Source organism: Anser anser, assembly GCF_964211835.1.
Source record: "Anser anser genome assembly, chromosome: 21".
Lineage (NCBI taxonomy): Eukaryota > Metazoa > Chordata > Aves > Anseriformes > Anatidae > Anser > Anser anser.
Genome location: NC_139742.1, coordinates 9,670,605 through 9,688,668, shown reverse-complemented (window position 1 = coordinate 9,688,668; position 18,064 = coordinate 9,670,605). Strand labels below are relative to the sequence as shown.

At 55.0% G+C, this 18,064-nt stretch overlaps 3 protein-coding genes across 4 annotated transcripts; 1 reads left to right on the top strand and 2 right to left on the bottom strand.

The window, feature by feature from the left end:
• Positions 1-559: 559 nt before the first annotated feature.
• Positions 560-7,652, top strand: DIPK1B (divergent protein kinase domain 1B). The gene is made up of 5 exons (XM_083807447.1): positions 560-848; positions 3,384-3,518; positions 5,502-5,609; positions 5,798-5,974; positions 6,365-7,652. Exons 1-5 carry the CDS (start codon positions 786-788, stop codon positions 7,175-7,177), a joined length of 1,296 nt encoding a protein of 431 aa, XP_083663573.1. The 5' UTR covers positions 560-785; the 3' UTR covers positions 7,178-7,652.
• A 2,156-nt stretch (positions 7,653-9,808) lies between these two features.
• Positions 9,809-15,312, bottom strand: LOC310884912 (uncharacterized protein). Its single transcript, XM_083807450.1, has 6 exons — positions 14,833-15,312; positions 14,491-14,553; positions 13,726-13,775; positions 12,849-12,895; positions 11,881-11,933; positions 9,809-10,207 (listed from the first exon to the last, which is right to left on the bottom strand). Exons 1-4 carry the CDS (start codon positions 15,295-15,297, stop codon positions 12,886-12,888), a joined length of 588 nt encoding a protein of 195 aa, XP_083663576.1. The 5' UTR covers positions 15,298-15,312; the 3' UTR covers positions 9,809-10,207; positions 11,881-11,933; positions 12,849-12,885.
• A 914-nt stretch (positions 15,313-16,226) lies between these two features.
• Positions 16,227-18,032, bottom strand: MRPS2 (mitochondrial ribosomal protein S2). Of its 2 annotated transcripts, none has more exons than XM_083807448.1 (4): positions 17,956-18,032; positions 17,761-17,841; positions 17,506-17,635; positions 16,227-17,138 (listed from the first exon to the last, which is right to left on the bottom strand). In XM_083807448.1, the coding sequence occupies exons 1-4, from the start codon at positions 17,981-17,983 to the stop codon at positions 16,595-16,597; spliced, it is 783 nt and encodes a 260-aa protein (XP_083663574.1). In that variant the 5' UTR covers positions 17,984-18,032; the 3' UTR covers positions 16,227-16,594. The 2 variants fall into 2 exon arrangements, with proteins under 2 accessions (XP_083663574.1, XP_083663575.1); XM_083807449.1 differs by having other exon boundaries at positions 17,761-17,838; positions 17,956-18,003.
• Positions 18,033-18,064: the final 32 nt, after the last annotated feature.

Below are 18,064 nucleotides of genomic sequence, written 5' to 3'. Positions count from 1 at the left end.
CAAAGCAGCCCCTGTCTTGCCTGGAGCTTTCCCTGCCCAAACGCAACACGACCAGGGAGGGCGGCCGCTGCTGCTGCTGCTGCTGCTTCTACTGCTGCTGCTGCTGCTGCTTCTGCTGCTGCTGCTCCTGCCGCCGGGCTTTCAGGAGGGAGAAACGCAAGGAGCGAGCGCAGCAGCAGCAGCAGCAGCGATGGCTGCTCCCAGCGCTGGCGGGGGAACGCAGCCCCTGCGTTTAAATAAAAATAAATTAAAAAAATAAAAAAAAAAAATAAAAATAAAATAAAATAAATAAAATAAAATAAAATAAAATAAATAAAAAATAAAAATAAAATAAAAGACGAGAGCAGCACTGCCCAGGGGGTCACCGCCGGGCCCCCCCCGGCTGCCCGGGACCCCGCCTGGGGACCCCCGGGGGCGGCTGGAGGGGGGCGGGGGGGGGCGGGCTGATGCCGCCCGCTGCGGGGACGGGCTGAGCCGTGCCGTGCCGTGCCGAGCCGTGCCGGGTATCAGCCCCCCGCCTCCCCGAGCTGCGGCGGAGCTGCGTGCGCCGCCCCGCGCCGAGCCGGGCGGAGCCGAGCCGGGCCGGGCCGTGCCGAGCCGGGTGCGCTGCGGCGGGCAGAGCGGGCGGCGCGGCTCGGCCCCCGCCCCCCCCACCCCAAAACCCCGGTCCCTCCGGTTCTCCCCCCCGGCCCCTCCGTTCCCTCCCGGTGCCCGGAGGCGAGGCGGGGGCCGCGGCCGCCCCCGGCCATGCCCCCCGGTGCCTGAGGCCCGCGGCCGCCCGCAGCATGCGGAGGATCCGGCGGCTGGCGCACCTGGTGCTCTTCTGCCCCCTCTCCAAGGGCCTGCAGGTACCGCCCGGGGACGGGCTGGGTTTGGGGGGACGGAGCCCGACCCGGGGGGGGCACGGGAGGGGAGGGATGGAGGGAGAGAGCCCGGCCGGGGGGGGGGCTCGGAGGTGCCCGTCCCCGCATCCCGGCACCGGCCGCGCACAAAGGGCGCTCCGCTGGGGGACCGGGAGCCGGGGGCGCTGCCGGCACCGGGACCGGGACCGGCACCGGGGGACGGGGGGGTGGCATCGGGACACCGGGACCGGCAGCGGGATGTGGGGTCCGGGGACCGGCACCGAGGCGGTTGCATAACCCGCGGCTTGCAGTGCTCTGTGGGGCCGGGGAGAGAGGCACCGCCAGGCAGCCCCATCCATCTGGCCATCCTTCCTTCCATCTGGCCGTCAGGCAGCCCCATCCATCCGTCCATCCGTCCATCCTTCCTTCCATCCTTCCTTCCTTCCATCCGTCCATCCGCCCACCCACCCCGCATAAATAACTGAGCCGGCCAATGCAGCGGTGTAGCAGCACGGCCGACTCCTTCCCCTCTCTTTATTTCTGTTCTTTATTATTTATTTATTTATTTATTTATTTATTTATTTTATTACATTTATTTTCCCCGTCCTCAGCTACTGGTAGGAGCGCCCCAGCGGTGATGGGGCCGGGTGTTCCCCCCCTGCAGTGATGGGATGGGAAAGGTCCCGGAGCAGCGAGGTTATCCCTGAGAACAGGGAAGGGGGCAGAGGATGCTGGCGGGGGGGGGAGCAGAACTGGGGCAGAGCTCTTGGGGGGGGGGGGGGCTGCACGGCCAAGGGGGGCATTCTGGGGGCTGGCACTAGCCAAGAGCCGGCTGTCACCTTCCCAGCCCTGCAGCCTGAGCAGCGGCTGAGTGGAGTTGTGCCAGCGGGCAGGGGCCGGGCACTGGGACTGCCAGGGGTGGCCGAGCCCGTGGTGTCGGAGCCGTGATGCTCCGTCTGTTTCACCTTTCAAGGCAGCTCTGGCCCCAAATCACTCCTACGCCTCCTGGAGTCACCCCAAATCTAAACGCAGCAGCTCAAAGCAAGCGGAGGGCAGCAGCCGCTGGTTTGTGCTCCCGGCTGAGGCGGCGGGCAGGGGAGGCAGCGGGCAGGGAGCCCTGGGCCTTGAGCCTCAGCCCCTGCAGGGAACTGTAGCGTCAGCCACAAATGCAAAATGTTGCCAGAACCCGGTGGAACCTCTCCTTGCAACGCATCCCAAACCTTCCCGCTTCCTTCCACCATCTAAGGGGCGATGTGCCACGCTCAGGTTTCAGTCCCGACCTCCCTTCTGCCCGGGAAAGTGATGGGTTCTTGGTCTGAGTAAGCCAACGGGGATATTTTGGCCGTTCCAGGGCTTTGTCACCTCAAAATGGGGGAAGCCCATCGACAGGTCCCTTTGCTGGGGGTTCGGTGGGTCACATCCCTGCTGCTGGGCAGTTTCGGGGGGTCTCCTAGGCCCCAGTGACTCGTCTGACTGCAGCCACCTGAGCTGCCTTCAGCCCCATGGTGCAGCCCTACAGGAAAACGCCGCTGTCCTTTATGTTTGCCAAGTCCTCGCTGTGGTTGGGTTCTCTTCTAACAGGCGTTAATTAGCGCCGCACTTGCTCGACAGGCAAAAAGGGCGTCACGGGCCGGCTCACACTTGGGTGTTGCCAATTTACCGTGCGAGGTGTCGTGATCTCGTCTCAGACCCGGGCAGTTTCACGCTCCCGTTCACCCCGGCTGTGCCGCTGGCTGCAGCCCGGCACAGGAGCAGGGCAGCGGCCGTGGGAAGAGGTATTTCGGAGCTGGGAGCAGTTTTAGAGGACAGGATCTGGACGTGGAGCCCTGCAGGCTGTAGCGGTGCCGCATCCCCTCGGATCCAGCCCCAGCAGGCGTGCGGCACGCCGCGGTCTCACGGCCCGCGTGTGCGAGGAGGGCTTGGAGGCAGCCGCCAGCCAAGGGCCCTCTTGGCCTGGCACAAAGCAGCAATTTTGTACAGACCCCAGGAGAAATGGGATTAGTGCCCTGCCCTGAGGAACCACCGGGGACAGCACCACGCGGTGCTGTACGGGCCACGCAAACAGCCCGTGGGTGGGGAGCCCAGATGGCAGCGGTGCTGCTGCGGGGTCAGGCGGGAAGAGTCGAGGCCAGGAGAACAAAGTCGTGCTGCGAGCCTCTGCATCGTTAGCACAGGGCATCACCCGGGCACTTACAGGTTCGTTACCCAGGTGGGAGGACAAGCAGGGTCCCGGCAGGCAGGAGGGGGCCGCTCACTGCTCTGGCAGCGACCCTTTGCGGAGGGCAGCGGCTCCCGGGCGCACAGATGCGTGGCCGGAGGCTCCTCTCAGCACTGTAATCTCCCTGCTCATAGGGAATTTTAAGTGACCTACTTGCAGCAGGAGTTGCATAATAGGCTGGTGAATATACATAAAAATGCCGAAGTTTTCATCGGCGCTTAGATTGGTTTGTGGGGAAAAGTTGGGTCCCGGCCCGTGCCCGGGTTGGGCGGCACCGATGGGCACCGCCGCCGACCTCCCCCCGCGCTTTCTTTCCCTTCCAGAGTCGCCTGCCGGGCATCAAGGTGAAATACCTGCTGGTGGTGTGGCTGGGCATCTTCGTGGGCAGCTGGGTGGCCTACATGCACTACTCGTCCTACTCCGAGCTCTGCCGCGGCCACGTCTGCCGGATGATAATTGTGAGTGCCGGCCAGCAGCCGCCGCGCCGGGGCCGGCATCGGGCGCGGGGGTCCCGGTGCGGGGTGCCGGGGGGAGCCGTGCCGTGGGGAGCTGCTGGCTGCAGCAGGGACGGGAGTGGGACGGGATGGGGGAGGCCGTGGGAAGGAGGGAGGATGGGGAAAGGGAGCTTTGAGCCCGGTGCCGTGCTCTGCGCCATCGTGCCCAAACGCCGAGCCAAAGAGCTCTCCTGGCAGCTGCTCCCCCGGCTCCAGCCCCGGCGGCGCGGCGAGCTTTGCGGGCTGGGGAGGTGACCTTCTCCTGCCGGGGCGGTGGCAGAGCCGTTTAATGGGATGTCGGAGGGAAGCAAGCCAGGCTTTGGCAGGTTGACGTCTGCGCGGTGAAGCTGCAGTGTCGGGGCTGTGAGGGGGGACCTGCGGGCGGGCAGGGCATCGTGCCGGCGTGCTCTGCAGAAGGAAAAAGGGAGCAGGCAGGCTGCGGGTGCACCTCTGTAAATGCCGTGCCCTACAGAAAGCACCAGCCCGCATGAAGGGTGGACCCCACACAGGAGCTTGGCTCAGCTGGGGCTGGTGGGGGGCCGGTGGCCAAGCGGGGACCCCCCGGGTCCGCTGCGGGTGTCCCGTGGCAGGGCTGCAGGTCGGAGCAGGACGCCGAGGCTCTGGCTGCAAACGCCTCGTTCATCAATCCTTCAGCGGCGAAGGGAGGCAGGAATTGCCATAACAACAGCAACGATCGTTTAATTTGATTTTCTGCATGACTCCGACCACGGGGTCTCGGGTGCTAATTCCCGCTCTGAGCTTGGGATTTGAGACACCGTGTCCAGCCGTGGCCCGTGTGAGCAGGTCCAGGGGTTAATTCCCATCCACGCTAAAAAAAAAAAAAAAAAGAGAGGAAAAAAAAAAAAAGGGGAAAAGATGCTGTGAATTTCTGCAGCTCCCGTTTGGAGCCCCGAGGCTGTTGGGCCCTCGCTGCTGACTGCAGAGCTGCAGCCTCTCCTGCCTGCGGACGCCTCCAGCTCGCCGACCGAGCTGCCCCGCTCGTGGATCAGAGCCACCGCCTGGACCGGGGCCAGCCCATCTCACAGCTCGGGCTGCTGCTCTCCGAGAGCATCCTGAGCCCCTGCAGCCTCGTCCTCCCCCAGCCCCAGCCCCGGCAGCTCCCCAGCTGGGTTTGCAGCAGCAAATCCCCTCTGGCAGCGCGGGGGCACCTGCCCTGCCCCTTTCGGACAGCAGATAGCATTCGATCCAGCCAGCAGCCCAGCCTGTTTGCTGGAGCCGGGAGCCAAAAACCTCCTTTCCCCAGGACGGCCCCTTGGAGAGCTCCGTGCCTGCGGGGAGCAGCCGGTGTCAGCCCAGCCACATTTTTCCGGAGGCACCGACCCATCCCCAAAGGGTCCTTCCTGCAACTGCTGCGGGTTTTGCTGGGGCTCAGCCCCAGGTGCCCCCACACACTCATCTCACATCTCCCCCATTAAAAGCCTTGCTCTGGGGCCAGCAGGACTCCTTCGGTGTCGAAGCAGAGAAGATTTTGGGTGGGATTTCTTTGGGAGGCACAGAGCAGGGAGGCCGGGGGCACTGGAAGGGGCTGGACTCAGAGCGATGAGCGCTGCAGCTCCCTGACAAACCCACGCTGCCGTTCATCGGTGCCGGGCGTTTTTACCTCCTCGGCCTTGCCGCCCCCTGGGCTGTGAGGGTGTTAGTGGGGAAACTGAGGCACGGAGCCATCCCAGTCCCTGCTATGAGGCGTACCAACACAGCCTGGGGGGACACGATGTGGTCCCTGGCACCGCACCCTGGTGCTGAACCCAAGGCTGGGGCGATGCTAGGCTGGCAATGAGTGGAGCTGTGTCTGAGAGCTGGCACTCCCCAAACTGCCTACTTGGGGTGCCCCATGTCTCACGGGACACCCCCCGATTCCAAGGGCGGACGGGGAGCCGCACTGCACGGCACCCGTTGAGCTGCCTCTCTCTGCCTTCCCCCCCCCAGTGCGACCAGTACAAGAAGGGAATCATTTCTGGCTCCACGTGCAAAGACCTGTGCGAGGAGCACAGCCTCCTCTTCCAGCACTGCCTCTCCTCCTCTCCCACCCAGCAGGTAGGTCTCTGCCCCGCTCGTGGGGCCACCGAGCGGCTGGGGATGGGTGCAAGTGCCAAAAAAAGGGGACCTGGGAAATGTCCTCCTCCACCCAGCCACGCTTCTGCTCCTTGCCCATCACGGTTCCCCATCTGGGTCTGGCTGCTGCTTTCCTCCTGCCTTTTTTCCCCCCCTCTCCTCTGCTGCAGGTTTACAGCGGGCTCTGGAAGGAGAAGGAGGTGATCATCAAATGTGGCATCGAGGAGGCCCTGAAGGCAGACAGCAACCCGGCCTCAGCGCCCAGGAGGGATGTGGTTCTCTTTGACAAACCCACTCGGGGGACGTCGATGGATGAGTTCAAAGAAATGCTCCTGAACTTCCTGAAGGTGGGTGAGGGTCCCTCCGGAGCCTGCCTCCCTCCACTTGCTAGCTGGAAAGGTTCAAGTCATCCTCCCGTCCCTTGCCCCTGAAGGAGAGCTCTGCCGGCCAGCGCTCTCCGACCAGAGCTGGGGCCCCTTCAAGGGCTGGATGAGCTGAGAAATCCCCTCATGCCCACACAGGAATTCCTATTTGCAAGATTTCGGTGTCACAGCCCTGGAGGCGGCTGTACCAGGGGTGACACCTCCGACCGTGCAGCACCGGGAGTGCCTGAGCCCCCAGCTCGCCCTCTCCCAAGCCAGGCGCTCAGCTTGCCGCTCCCCCAGCTCCGTTTTACGATACCGAGCCCAAACGCAGAGCTGCGAGGCTCTGATGGCACTTCCCTTCTTCTCTTGCAGTCCAACCTAGGAGACCAGCCTTCTCTGGCAGCCTTGGTGAGCCAGATCATCACCATGGCCGACGTGAACCGGGACGGGAAGGTGTCTTTGGCAGAGGCCAAGTCCATCTGGGCGCTGCTGCAGCTCAACGAGTTTCTTCTCCTGCTCTCCTTGCACGAGAAGGAGCACACCTCCAAGCTGCTGGGGCACTGCGGGGACCTCTACGTCATGGAGAAGATCCCTCACAGCTCCCTGTACGGGACGGACGTGCCGCCCTTCCTGCAGCCGCTGCTGCCCGCGGCCGTGCAGCGCGTCATCCACCAGTGGGTCGCTCCAGCCTGGCCCCGGCGCGCCAAGATCGCCATCGGGCTCCTGGAGTTCGTGGAGGAGATCTTCCACGGGACCTACGGGAACTTCTACATCTGCGAGACCAGCTTCAGGAACGTGGGCTACAACGACAAGTACGACTTCAAGATGGTCAACCTGAGGAAGGTGGCGACGGAGATGGCCATCAGGGGGTTCCTCAAGGGACGCCACTGCGAGCAGAACGTGGACTGCACCTACGGGGAGGACTGTACGGCCACCTGCGACAAGCTGATGAAGCAGTGCAAAGGCGACGTGGTGCAGCCCAACCTGGCCAAGGTGTGCGGGCTGCTGCAGGACTACTTGCTGTACGGAGCCCCGCCGGAGCTGAAGGACGAGCTGCAGAAGCAGCTCCGAACTTGCATGACCCTCAGCGGCCTGGCCAGCCAGATGGAAGTGCACCACTCCCTCGTGCTGAACAACCTCAAGACCTTGCTTTGGAAGAAGATTTCCAACACCAAATATTCCTAACGGGGTGTGTGTGTGTGTGTTGGGGGGGAAGCACAGCCCTGGAATTTAGAACCTGAAATCTCGGAGCAAAGCCCAGCCAAGGGTCGAGGGCCTGCTTCTCCATCCCCTCTCCCCCGCAGGAAAAACCCGCGCTCTCCGCAGGGAGTTCAGCATAGCTGCAGCCCCCGTCGCCTTCACGAAAAACCAAACGTCCCGACTTCCACCGCCCAGCACGACCATTGACCCCGTCTGCAAGAGCATGCTGCGGAGCTGGGCTGCCAGGAGCTGGGGTACAGGAGCTGGGCTGAGGAACGGGCTCGGGGGGAGCAGACGGCGCAGGAGGAGAGAAGGCAGCGGAGCCCAGCTGGGTGCCTCTGACTGTTCCTTGATTAACAGGAAAGCAGTGCAGAAAGACGAGAATGAATCATTCATGCTGTACTTGTCGCATCTTATTTTGATGAACGTCTCTGATGTAAATAAATAGCTTTTATGTGAATCACGCCAGTACATCAATAGTGAAACAGCAGCCTTTTAAGCACCAGCTTGCTTGCGAGCTAAAAAGGCGAAAAAGGTAGATTTTTTTTTCCTATTCAGAAGTATCTCCTTAAGTATCTGAGTCATCTACCATGAGATCCAGCTGCAACTTAGGAAGCGGATAAGCTGTCTTTTCCACGGCCGAGAACCCTGGCAATTGTTTCACTGCTTTTTTAAGTGCCTGACCCCACGACAGTGATGCAATGGCCTGCGTGAGGCTCTCCACCCAGCTGCTTCTGCCTGTAGCCCGCAAGCGGCTGCCGGGAAGGCCAGGCCATTCCCCTGCGTGCCAGGTTTTGGAGCATGTAAGGCCAGAACGGCTTAAAGGAAACGTAAAGTCTACCCTGTGCTCAGTTGGGACCAGCTGCCACGCATTTGTCCTTTGTTACTGCCCACCTTGCTCAGCCACCTACGCAAGGATGAGGCAACCTTTCCGTTTAATCCTCTAAGCCGGGCTTGCACTGCAGAGGTTAAAGATTAATACCAGAATAATCCAGTGCTTCTCCCATTATCAAAACGAATTTCCAGAGAATCTTTTCAGCAGCGATCATTTGTTCGTCTGCGCAAATAGTACCAGGTCTCTTGGCCGCAGACTGTTTCCTTTACACGCTCGGCCTTTTAAAATTACGGGTAGAGAAGGAAGAGTTTCTGTAAGCCACCCCGAGCCCGCTCTGCTCGCAGGACATTCGTATCACTGCCGGTGGAGCACATATGCTGGTGCTCTTGCCAACAATTGCTTAGTGAAGTGGAGCGTATATCTGAAGTACAATCATCGAGGGGAAAAAAATACATTTGACAGTATATATAGCCCGCAAAGGCAATCGGTAACGTCACGGCTGCAAATTTATGAGCCCTTTGGAGGAGAGATATCAGTATTTCCTTCTATTAGTTCCATAGGATCATCATTACCTCTCACTATTATTTATGGAGGAAATGTTTCAGTGTCAACAGTGCTCTAAATCTAGCGCAGAGCCAGCAGAGCTTGCTCCCTGCAGAGGAGTCGGCTTCGCAACATAATTCATCTGGAGTAAGGTTGAGCATTTGTAAGGTTTCTTCACTTGAAGGGTTGCGAGTTCCTCAGCCCACTGCAGCCGCCCTTAATTCAATATTAACATCATACAGTCAGGACTCCACCTCCAGGCACCGCACTAAGTGCAGGTACAGGTTCCTGCACAGCACAGAGCATTTGGGGGAGGGCAAGGACTGGAATCCTTTTAATGAGGCTCCACGGAGCTACCCCCAGCTCCTCTTCTATTGTCCTGTATTCCCATGGCAACTAGCTCCACTGACAAATTAATTTTCTTCTGCTATTAGGAAAAGAAACCTAACAACCATGCCAAATCCTCTCATTTTCAGGACAGCCATTTTTCACCCTCCCATCTGTCTGAAATCTTAAAAAGTAAATTTTGTCCTGATAAATGGCACTCCCACTACACTTAATCCCCACTGCTCCCTTCCCCAAAAGCCATGTTAGATAAAGCAGCAGGCAAGACAAAAGAAAACAAATGCATTCCGTACTTATCCACATCATCCCAAGTATCAGAACCTCCTTGCGCATTTACGACGAGTTGTTCAGGAGAAAGAGAGCCCATGTATTTAACAGCACTAGCTAAGACACTTTATTCAAATAAAGACTTTTGACAAAAACATCACATTACCATGTTATTCATCTGCAAACCCCAGGATCAGGACTGGACAGACACTGATTATGACACACACCCCAAGAACCCAGTTTTGTTTATCACTAATACAACACACAAGTGTTTCCAAACAACAGATTATTGTTTGCAAGTTACGGTACGATGTGAAATATGACTAAAGGCAAAGCTATTTTACCCTCGTAAAGCCTCCTTCCAACTTCCCACAGCAGTTGGAAAAGGAGGAAGAGCTGAAGCAGTGAAAGGCTGACAAATGGAGCTCAGCAGATGCTGCTGCTTGAGCAGCACGGTAGATTTAAGAGCGCTAGAAGAGGACTGCGTTAAGAAGCAAGTTTCTACGTTTCATTGTTCAAGGTTGAAAAAAAAAATCACAGTTCTCATACGCACAGGTAAGTCCTAAATCACAGAACGGTTTAAAATATTACTTTGGGTTGTACAAATACACGAGCATAATTCAGACTTGTAGGGAGCGTTTTTATAGTAGTTTTATTTTAAGCCTCTTCAACCATATGGAGAAAACACATCAAGACAACAGTGCTTCAAAATACGGGCGTGAATATTTTCACATTGCGTGTGAGCCAAGACTACTGGCAGAAATTAAAGCCTACAACTTTTAAGGCTCTTCATTAGGAGTACATGAAAAGCAGAAAGGACACTTGGAGCTATACATTTGAGTACGCCAGTTACAGCATTCAGAACTACATTCAAGAAGTATTGCGTGAGCTTTTGCTGGCTGTAGTTTGCTTAAGCCATGTAAAAAAAAAGATGAAGCTTTAGGAATCTTCAAATGCAGATACTTCTAACCCGTTTCTTTTGCTGTGGCCAGGTTTGCGAGAAATTTTAAAATTCAAGGCACGATCTGCAAATAAAAAAAAACACCCAGGATGTTAGACAAGAACTTCAAATAAATACAGCCAGCAAAAGTTAGCAATAAACGTTAATACTAAGAAGGTAATTCATCCGTACCATTGAGACTCCTACTGTCCACTATGGTGTAGTATCTAAGCTCAGACATTATACTTCAGTCCAGAACAGCTGGGCTTCTTCCAGTGCTCAAAGCCATGACACAAAACAGTTACAAACAGTGATGGTGATATACAGAAGGTTGTTTTTTAAAAAAAAAAAATCAGAACCACTTTAATACAAAATATTGATCTTTTCCAAAGCCAAAAGCCAGGTAACTCTTTCGATAAAGAAACACTCACAGCCCAGGACTGCTGCTCAGTCTTGGGAAGATGGTTAGCAGCAAATGTCACTGGGAAAATTTTAATAGATGTTCTTTCCATGCCTCACAGTAAAGGTCTAAAGAGAGCCTCATTAGGCACTCGCTACCCCTATAGGACCCTTGATGTGAGTGAAGTCTGATGAAAAAAATCCATTACATATTTCAGCACTAAAAGAAGTCAGGAATTTAAATGGAAGAGTCGCATCTTAAGGCACGCCTCTCTGCATATCCATATCCCCAACAACCTTATTAGCATTCTTTCCCAACACCACTGCTGGTAGGCAGTGACTTTTCCCAATTAAATGGCTCATTTTGCAGCCAGCAGCTACCCGCTTGGTTAATGGCACCTTTGGCCCTCATAATGCCCATTTAATGAGGACATTTTCCAACATTTAGCACTGCCAGATTTTGTCAAGCTATTAGTCACTGCAAAGCCTCAGAGTTTCACAAAGCTCTGGCGTAGCCAGAGCTTCTCTCACTTCCAGCATGCTAACATATAAACACAGCAGAAAACAACTAAAAAGTTGCACTGTTCTCAATGATATTTTTGCTTTTTGTCTACTGTGTTACCAGTTCAACCACGATAAACAAGGAGCTACATCTTGTCTCAGGAAGCACTCCCTTCTACATTTACTGAGACATTTTAATCTATTTTTTTTTATTTCTACAGTACATCTAAGACATCATCTCATCACTTGCAGATCTGTGACAAACATTTTTTCCAGTAGCGTTGTGTCAGGCCACAGCAGGAGACCCTGTTTTGATCATTTCTGACACTTTACAACACACAGAGCATGTTCTCAGCAAAAGCGGCTTTGATTAAACAGTACTTCACTGTACAGACGCTTAAAAGAAGTGCTGTGCTTTACTGCTGTTAACTTCTGTAACATTTATTAACATCAGTAATCCGAAATTGGACAGCTCTTATCTGTGCCAATGGCAACGTAATTTTCATTTGCTGAACTTCTGGTTTCTCTAAAGAAGATTTCTACCAGAACACCTCCCCCAACCAACTCTTACATGCACAATCACTTTGTTTTTGTCTGCTAAGTTCAGGTGCATGAGCTTAATTCCAAAGCATTCCACCTACAGTACAGGTTTCTCAGAAAAAAAAAAAAAGGAAAACCCTGAATTTTAGACGCATACTTCTGGAAAGACCTTAACATGCCACCTTGAGCAAGTTTTTGATTTGCCCATGTCCTGTAAGGATACAGAGGGACAAGATGTACCAACCCCAAAACACCTACCCTGACACTGCTTTAGTAACACACTGAGGTTTGAGTATGTTTCCAAAAGATAATACTTACCTTCAATATTTGAAGCAAACTGCAGAACAACTCAGACCTGTTCTCAAATGCAGCTGTAAGAAGAAAGAACATCTTAAGTTGTTTTTGTTTTTTTAACTCCCCAAAGCAAGCATGATTTAAAGGCCACGTTTCAGAAGATTGCCGAAGGTGCTGATTGCACCTTTTGGTCAAGCTTACTCAGCACCCTTGGTAGTCAAGAAGTTGTTGGCTGAGAGTTTAACAAATGTTAGGGGAAGGTTACCCTTCTCTCCGTATCCTGAATCCACACCCAACTGCTTCTAGGCCATGCCAGTACTTTGAAAACAAACTCAAGTGCCTGTTTCCCCTATCTACTCTGCTCCCAGGTAGAGTGGATTCTCAATATCCACGTGCTAAACCCTGCAAAACTCTACAGCTGCAGTATATTGCTATCCTCCCTTTACAGATGGAACAGACATCAAAGCAAGGATGTCTCGCAGGCCACAAAGGACTGTGTTCAAGGCAAAAATAGAACTCAAGGATAGAGCTGTCACTTCTATTTGTCCTTGCAAAAAAAAACACAACAAAAACAAACAAACAAAAACGCAAAAGGACCTTCCTCCCCAATGTGATTAAAACTGACATCATTCTAACTATCTTTCCAAGGAAATTTGCTCCATCTTCAGCTGATTCTCTCTCAAGAGGTACACATGAAAACAATGTCAAGCTAAAATCTCTGAGCAGTTGCAAGTTTCAGGCACAGGAAGCCCATTCATCTCTGCCCCCTAATGATATTAAGATATCATGACATCAAAATCTCCAAGGAGTCAGGACTATTAGAATAAATAATACTGGAGCTGGCCATCTCTCCATGCCAATAAGAGACATGATATGCAAGAAACCCAAATTAGCTTTCAACAAAGAACATGTTAGCAAAGCATAAATTAAGACCGGTTCTAGCCAAAGCCACAATTCAGGTGCTTTTTATCACATAGGTTCATAAACCTCACCTTTGTTCTGTGGAAGCATCTTTTCAAACAACTGCCTTCAGAGTTTCCTATTAAAGAAAAGATGGTAATTAGATTCACAGCAAAAGAAATCAAAAGCAAGAAAAATGGATGTAAGCCACAATTTAGACGAACACCTTTTAGGAATTTTACAGAAGCAGTAGCTAACTTGGAATTCAGGCTCAGTGCTTCTCCCTCTGCCTCATTCTTAGACAATGGAGCAGAAAAAAACACAGCCTGGAAAGAAAAATACTCTTTGCAGCCCGGTATTTCCATGGAAGCAGAGCAAGACAGATTTCTCTCTCACAGATTCACAGATTTCTCTAGGTTGGAAGAGACCTCAAGATCATCGAGTCCAACCTCCGACCTAACACTAAGTACTCCACTAAACCATATCCCTAAGCTCTACATCTAAACGTCTTTTAAAGACCTCCAGGGATGGTGACTCCACCACCTCCCTGGGCAAGACACCAAGGAAGCTACTGAATTTTCAAGACTGCAGCTCAGCATAATGAGCGCACAGGACTGCTGACATTTGATGGTGAAGTCAGTCACATCTCTCATCTGCCACACAAACAAGATATTTATTGAGAATGACTGTCACACTGAAGGACAGGACTAGCTTCTGTACCCTGTCCCTACACAGCTGTCCGAACTGCAAGACTTAAGATTAACATTAAAAAAAATAGGAAGCTAGAAAGAAGTGTCAGGTTGCTCGCCATTTCTGAGCGCTCACTGGTTTCAGAGCACTAGCAAAGACGTAGCCTTTTCCTTTCTGCCACCTAATGACACAAACATGGCACTACAGCCACATCTGCAACACGACTGGGGCAGGGCATGGAGCTTCTCAGCACATGAACTCACATCTACAACTGCTCACCTCAGGTCTTGGAGAGGACCTCCTGGGTCTGCCACATCACACACCTTTCTCTGAAAGAGCAGAAAATATATATAGAATTTATAGCAGCTGTTTAGACATGCTTCGAAGCCTGGTTATATGGTTATTTTCACTAAGAAATTAAAAGGCCCAGTAAAAGAGAGAAACTGGAGAACTAAATGCATAGTGCGGGCATATTTTTACTTCCAGACAGCGTTAGGGTTGGGGCTGCCAGCATGCAACCCCCAGGACTCGCACATTCAATACAGCAGCTTTCTATTCTACCACGTAGAGCTCTCACACTTCAGGCAATTAAAAAAAAAACCAAACAAACCAGGAGAGATTTAATTTCTTAAAAGCCTCCTAACAAAACCAGCCTATCTACAGTGTCAGGCTATCAATCACTCTGAGTGCTCACGGGTTTCGGAACAAACGAGCGTAGAACATAGCCTGTCTCTCTCTGCCACCTAAAGACACAAAGATGCCACAGCAGCCACCTTTGTAACGCCTGTGGCAGGAAGCGATTTTAAAAAAAACGCCAAGCACGCAAAGCCTAAAGGGTAGCATTAAGGGTATGTATAAGAACAAGATTCTACCGCCTCCTCAGAAAGTTGTATTAGGAAGGTATTTGGTGTGGCTAGAAACACTAAATGCAGTGCAGCATTTAAGATATACTTTTATGAGGTGCCTGAAACCTGTTTGCCAGCAGCGACTAGCTTTTCCTGACAGCAGGGGACGTGGAGAGGCCTCGTGTTAAGCCTTACTTACCCTCGGTTTTTCATGCTGATTTTTCTCGTGCTGAAAAACCTTGCTCATTTCACTCTTTGCCTTCTGCAAGGGAAAAGAAAGAGGAATAAGAAAAGAGGAAGAATGCGATGCTTTGCTAATTACATAATAAGCTCCTTTCTGAACTATACCACTTAATAGTATCTCAGGAAAGAAAGATTAAAACCAAAAATTGTAAATTGCTACGCAGAACCTTTTAAAATCACTCAAATCTTTAACGTTTAAATCCTGAGTAGGCTGCAGGCCTGGGTGCTTCCCCCCCCCCCCAGCACACCCTGGCCACGCTCCCTGTCCCCCCCTCCCCGGTCCCCTCCCGCCACCCACCTGCCCACGGCGGCTCCCGGCTCCTTCCTCCTCATCCTCCTCATCCTCTTCATCCTCCTCATCCTCCTCCTCCCGCCCGGGCCCCGCGGCCGCCCCCTCAGCGCCCATCCGCGGGGCCCCGTGGCGGAGCAGAGGCGCCTCTGCAGCTCGGTGCCGGCTCCCGGCACCATGACGGGGCCTCTCCGGAGCCCCCTCGTCCCGGCCTGGCCCCGTTCCCCTCCCGATCACCGCTCCGAAAGGCCGGGCCCGCGCCCGCCTCCCGCTTATAAAGGGCGGGCGGCGGAGCGCGGCGGGGACGCCCCGTGAAGGACGCGACCGCCGCCTGCCGGGCCGGAGGGCGCAAGGCGGGGAGGCGGCCCCTAAAGGACACGGGGACATGGAGACACAGTCGTCAGGGCTGGAAAAGGCCTCCAGGATCAGCCGGTCCAGCCGTCCCCCCCACCGCCAGTACCACCACCAAACCATGTCCCCAAGCAGCACATCCAACCTCTCCTTAAACACCCCCGGGGACGGGGACTCCGCCGCCTCCCTGGGCAACCCGTCCCAACGCCTGACCGCTCTTTCTGAGGAGAAATGTCTCCTCATTTCCAACCCGAACCTCCCCGGCACAAACTGCGGCCATTCCCTCCCGTCCTGTCACTAGTTACCTGTGAGAAGAGGCCGGCCCCAGCTCCCCACAGCTTCTCCCCTCTCAGGCAGTCGCAGAGAGCCGTACACCCCAAGAAGGAAGGCAGGAAGGCACACTAAGACTATATACTTAGTTTAGATTTCTCCTCTCCTCACAAATGGTTACATATTTGTTAAGTTTGGCACTATAAAAAGGTAAAAGAATTCATAAAAAATTACCTGAGTGGCAGAAAAGCATGTTTAGGTAATTATACAAATTAACCTCCGCTTTGTCTCAAGCGCTGGTGAAAAGAGCTACAAATTGTCACCTTCTTCTGGAAAGAGAGGAAAGAGGCATCCGAAAGGTCGGGTTCCCACTCATCAGCAGGGTCACAAAACAGATCAGCAGCTTTATTGCTGTCGTTACTCTCATGGGGACAGCGGGACATGGGGACCCTTCCCCGGCATCTCTTCCCCTCCCTGTGCCTGACCCCCACGCTGCGGGACTGCGCTAAGGCCCCCACAGAGGCATGGGGCATGTTAGAGGCTGGGCTTCCCTTTTCTTTGGGAAAAAGGGAAACCTTTTATTTCTTTTCATCAGCCCGTTGTGGTGGATGCTTGACCCCAAGGGGCCCGACACCCCCCGTGATGCACAGGCTGGCCTTGCACAGCCCCCTGCCCTCTGAGGGTCCCCAGGCTGGAGCACCTGCAGCCCTTTGTCCCCCCATCCTGTGAGCATGAACGTTTGCCAGAGATTTCCCCACCGTCGCATGTAACGGGAAGAAAGAAAAAGGATCAAAGCCCTTTATTTGTCACATAAAGAGGTGCGCGATACGCGTGGTTTCATGCCAGACCATTAGCTCGGGAACAGGACGGCCTCAGGACAGAGGTGCCTCCTTGCAACAGGGCCAAACAAGGACAGAGCTGAGAGTGGCCCTGCTCCATCTCCCCTCAGAACGCTCCAGCCAAATTGTTTCTGAGCTGGAGACGTCCCTCAGCACTGCTCTGCTTAAAGCTGGTGCTCTGGGTGCAGGACCAGAGCGATGCTGTGGGTGCAGCACCCACGGGAGCAGAGCAGGACCCTTGTCTCCAGCTGGGAGCTGAGCCACACTGCTGGGCACGGTCACGCCTGTCCCTCGGCCAGCACGAAGCGGCTCTAATTGCCTTCTGCTTTGCTCTGGAGCTCGTGGAAGACCTCCCTCTGCTTCCTGTAGTCCTTTGCACGAATGATGGTCATCTTGAAGAGCTTGCAGTAGAGCTCCATGGCGGTGGGGCTGTCATCGTTCCCAGGGATGGGGTAGGTGATGAGGCAGGGGTTACAGTTTGTGTCCACCACCCCCACCGTGGGGATGTTCATCTTGGCGGCATCCCGGATGGCCACGTGGGGCTCGAAGACGTTGTTGAGGCTGCTGAGGAAGATGAGGAGGTCGGGCAGGCGGACGCCGGACCCGAACTGGATGGGGGCGTTGGTGAGCAGGCCGCCCTGCCAGTAGCGTGTGTGCGCGTACTCCCCGCACTCCCGCGCCGTGCTCTCGATCAGGTGGCAGAACTGGCGGTTGCGGCTGACGAAGAGGATGATGCCCTTGCGGTAGGCGATGTGGGCGGTGAAGTTGAGGGCCAGCTGGAGATGATCCATCGTCTGGTCCAAGTCGATGATGTCCTGATCCAGGCGGCAGCCGAAGATGTAGGGCTCCATGAACCTGCGGGGGCAGAGGGCGGGCGACGCATGGGGACGTGGGGCTACATCGAGCAGAAATTTCTGGCTCCACACCCCAACTCCCAGCTGCTCTCTGCAGCTCCCTGGTGTGCAGCATCCATCCGTGTCTATCCCACCTGGGTGCAGAGGGGCTGCGGGTCTGACACCTGCTCAGCTCGGGGTCCCTGTGCTTTTGTAGGGCAGTAAATGTGCCCAGATGGAAACCTGAGGCTGTGTGTGCTGCCCCAGCCCCTGCCTGGCTTGGTGCCACCTCCAAAGGCTTGGGTAGACTGTGGAAACCTGAAACCTGTTCCTGATGTGAACAAGTTCCTGATGTGAACAAGTGCCGGATCACGAGACGCGTCACTCACCTATGCCGACATCCCTTTTTGTGCCCCAGGTGCACCCGGGCGTTGAAGAGATCTTTCAGGGAGAAGAGCTCCTTCACGTTGAAGAAGTCGGGCTGGCTGAGAGGCTCGGTGAGCAGCCTGTCATCCGCACCTGGGAGAAGGACAAAAGCCCCCAACCATCGCTCCCTCCCTCCCGGGCTGGCAGGGGCCGGAGGAAAGCCCCGGGGCAGGGCCGGGCCGGGCCGGGGGAAGGGGCCGGGGCTCGGCAGCACTCACCGGGACCGGGGGAACGGGCAGCTGGGGCCGGGGCTGGGGCTGGCACCGGGGCTGGGAAGCTGCTGTAGAGCCGGGGGGCTGCTGCGGGGAGAGAAGCAGGGCGGTCATACTGCCGGGCACGGCTCGGTTTAGCTCGGCACGGCTCGGTTTAGCTCGGCACGGCTCGGCACGGCTGGGCACAGCCCGACCCCTCACCTGCCCGCAGGATCCGCGGCACCGCCATGATCCCAGCCCGCGGGAGGAAGAGGAAGAGGAGCGGAGCCTTCCGCTTCCCCCGCCCCACGGCCCCCCCGTACCGCTGCCC

Coding starts and splice junctions, on each gene's coding strand:
- DIPK1B (XM_083807447.1), top strand. CDS start 786: ATGCGGAGGATCCGGCGGCTGGCGCACCTGGTGCTCTTCTGCCCCCTC. Junction 3,519..5,501: donor ACGTCTGCCGGATGATAATT/GTGAGTGCCGGC, acceptor TCCCCCCCCCAG/TGCGACCAGTACAAGAAGGG. Junction 5,610..5,797: donor CCTCCTCTCCCACCCAGCAG/GTAGGTCTCTGC, acceptor CCTCTGCTGCAG/GTTTACAGCGGGCTCTGGAA.
- LOC310884912 (XM_083807450.1), bottom strand. CDS start 15,297: ATGGTTTGGTGGTGGTACTGGCGGTGGGGGGGACGGCTGGACCGGCTG. Junction 14,554..14,832: donor CCGGGAGCCGCCGTGGGCAG/GTGGGTGGCGGG, acceptor TTTCCCTTGCAG/AAGGCAAAGAGTGAAATGAG. Junction 13,776..14,490: donor ATCAGCATGAAAAACCGAGG/GTAAGTAAGGCT, acceptor CTGCTCTTTCAG/AGAAAGGTGTGTGATGTGGC.
- MRPS2 (XM_083807448.1), bottom strand. CDS start 17,983: ATGGCGGTGCCGCGGATCCTGCGGGCAG. Junction 17,636..17,760: donor TGCCCGTTCCCCCGGTCCCG/GTGAGTGCTGCC, acceptor TCCTTCTCCCAG/GTGCGGATGACAGGCTGCTC. Junction 17,139..17,505: donor AAAAAGGGATGTCGGCATAG/GTGAGTGACGCG, acceptor CTGCCCCCGCAG/GTTCATGGAGCCCTACATCT.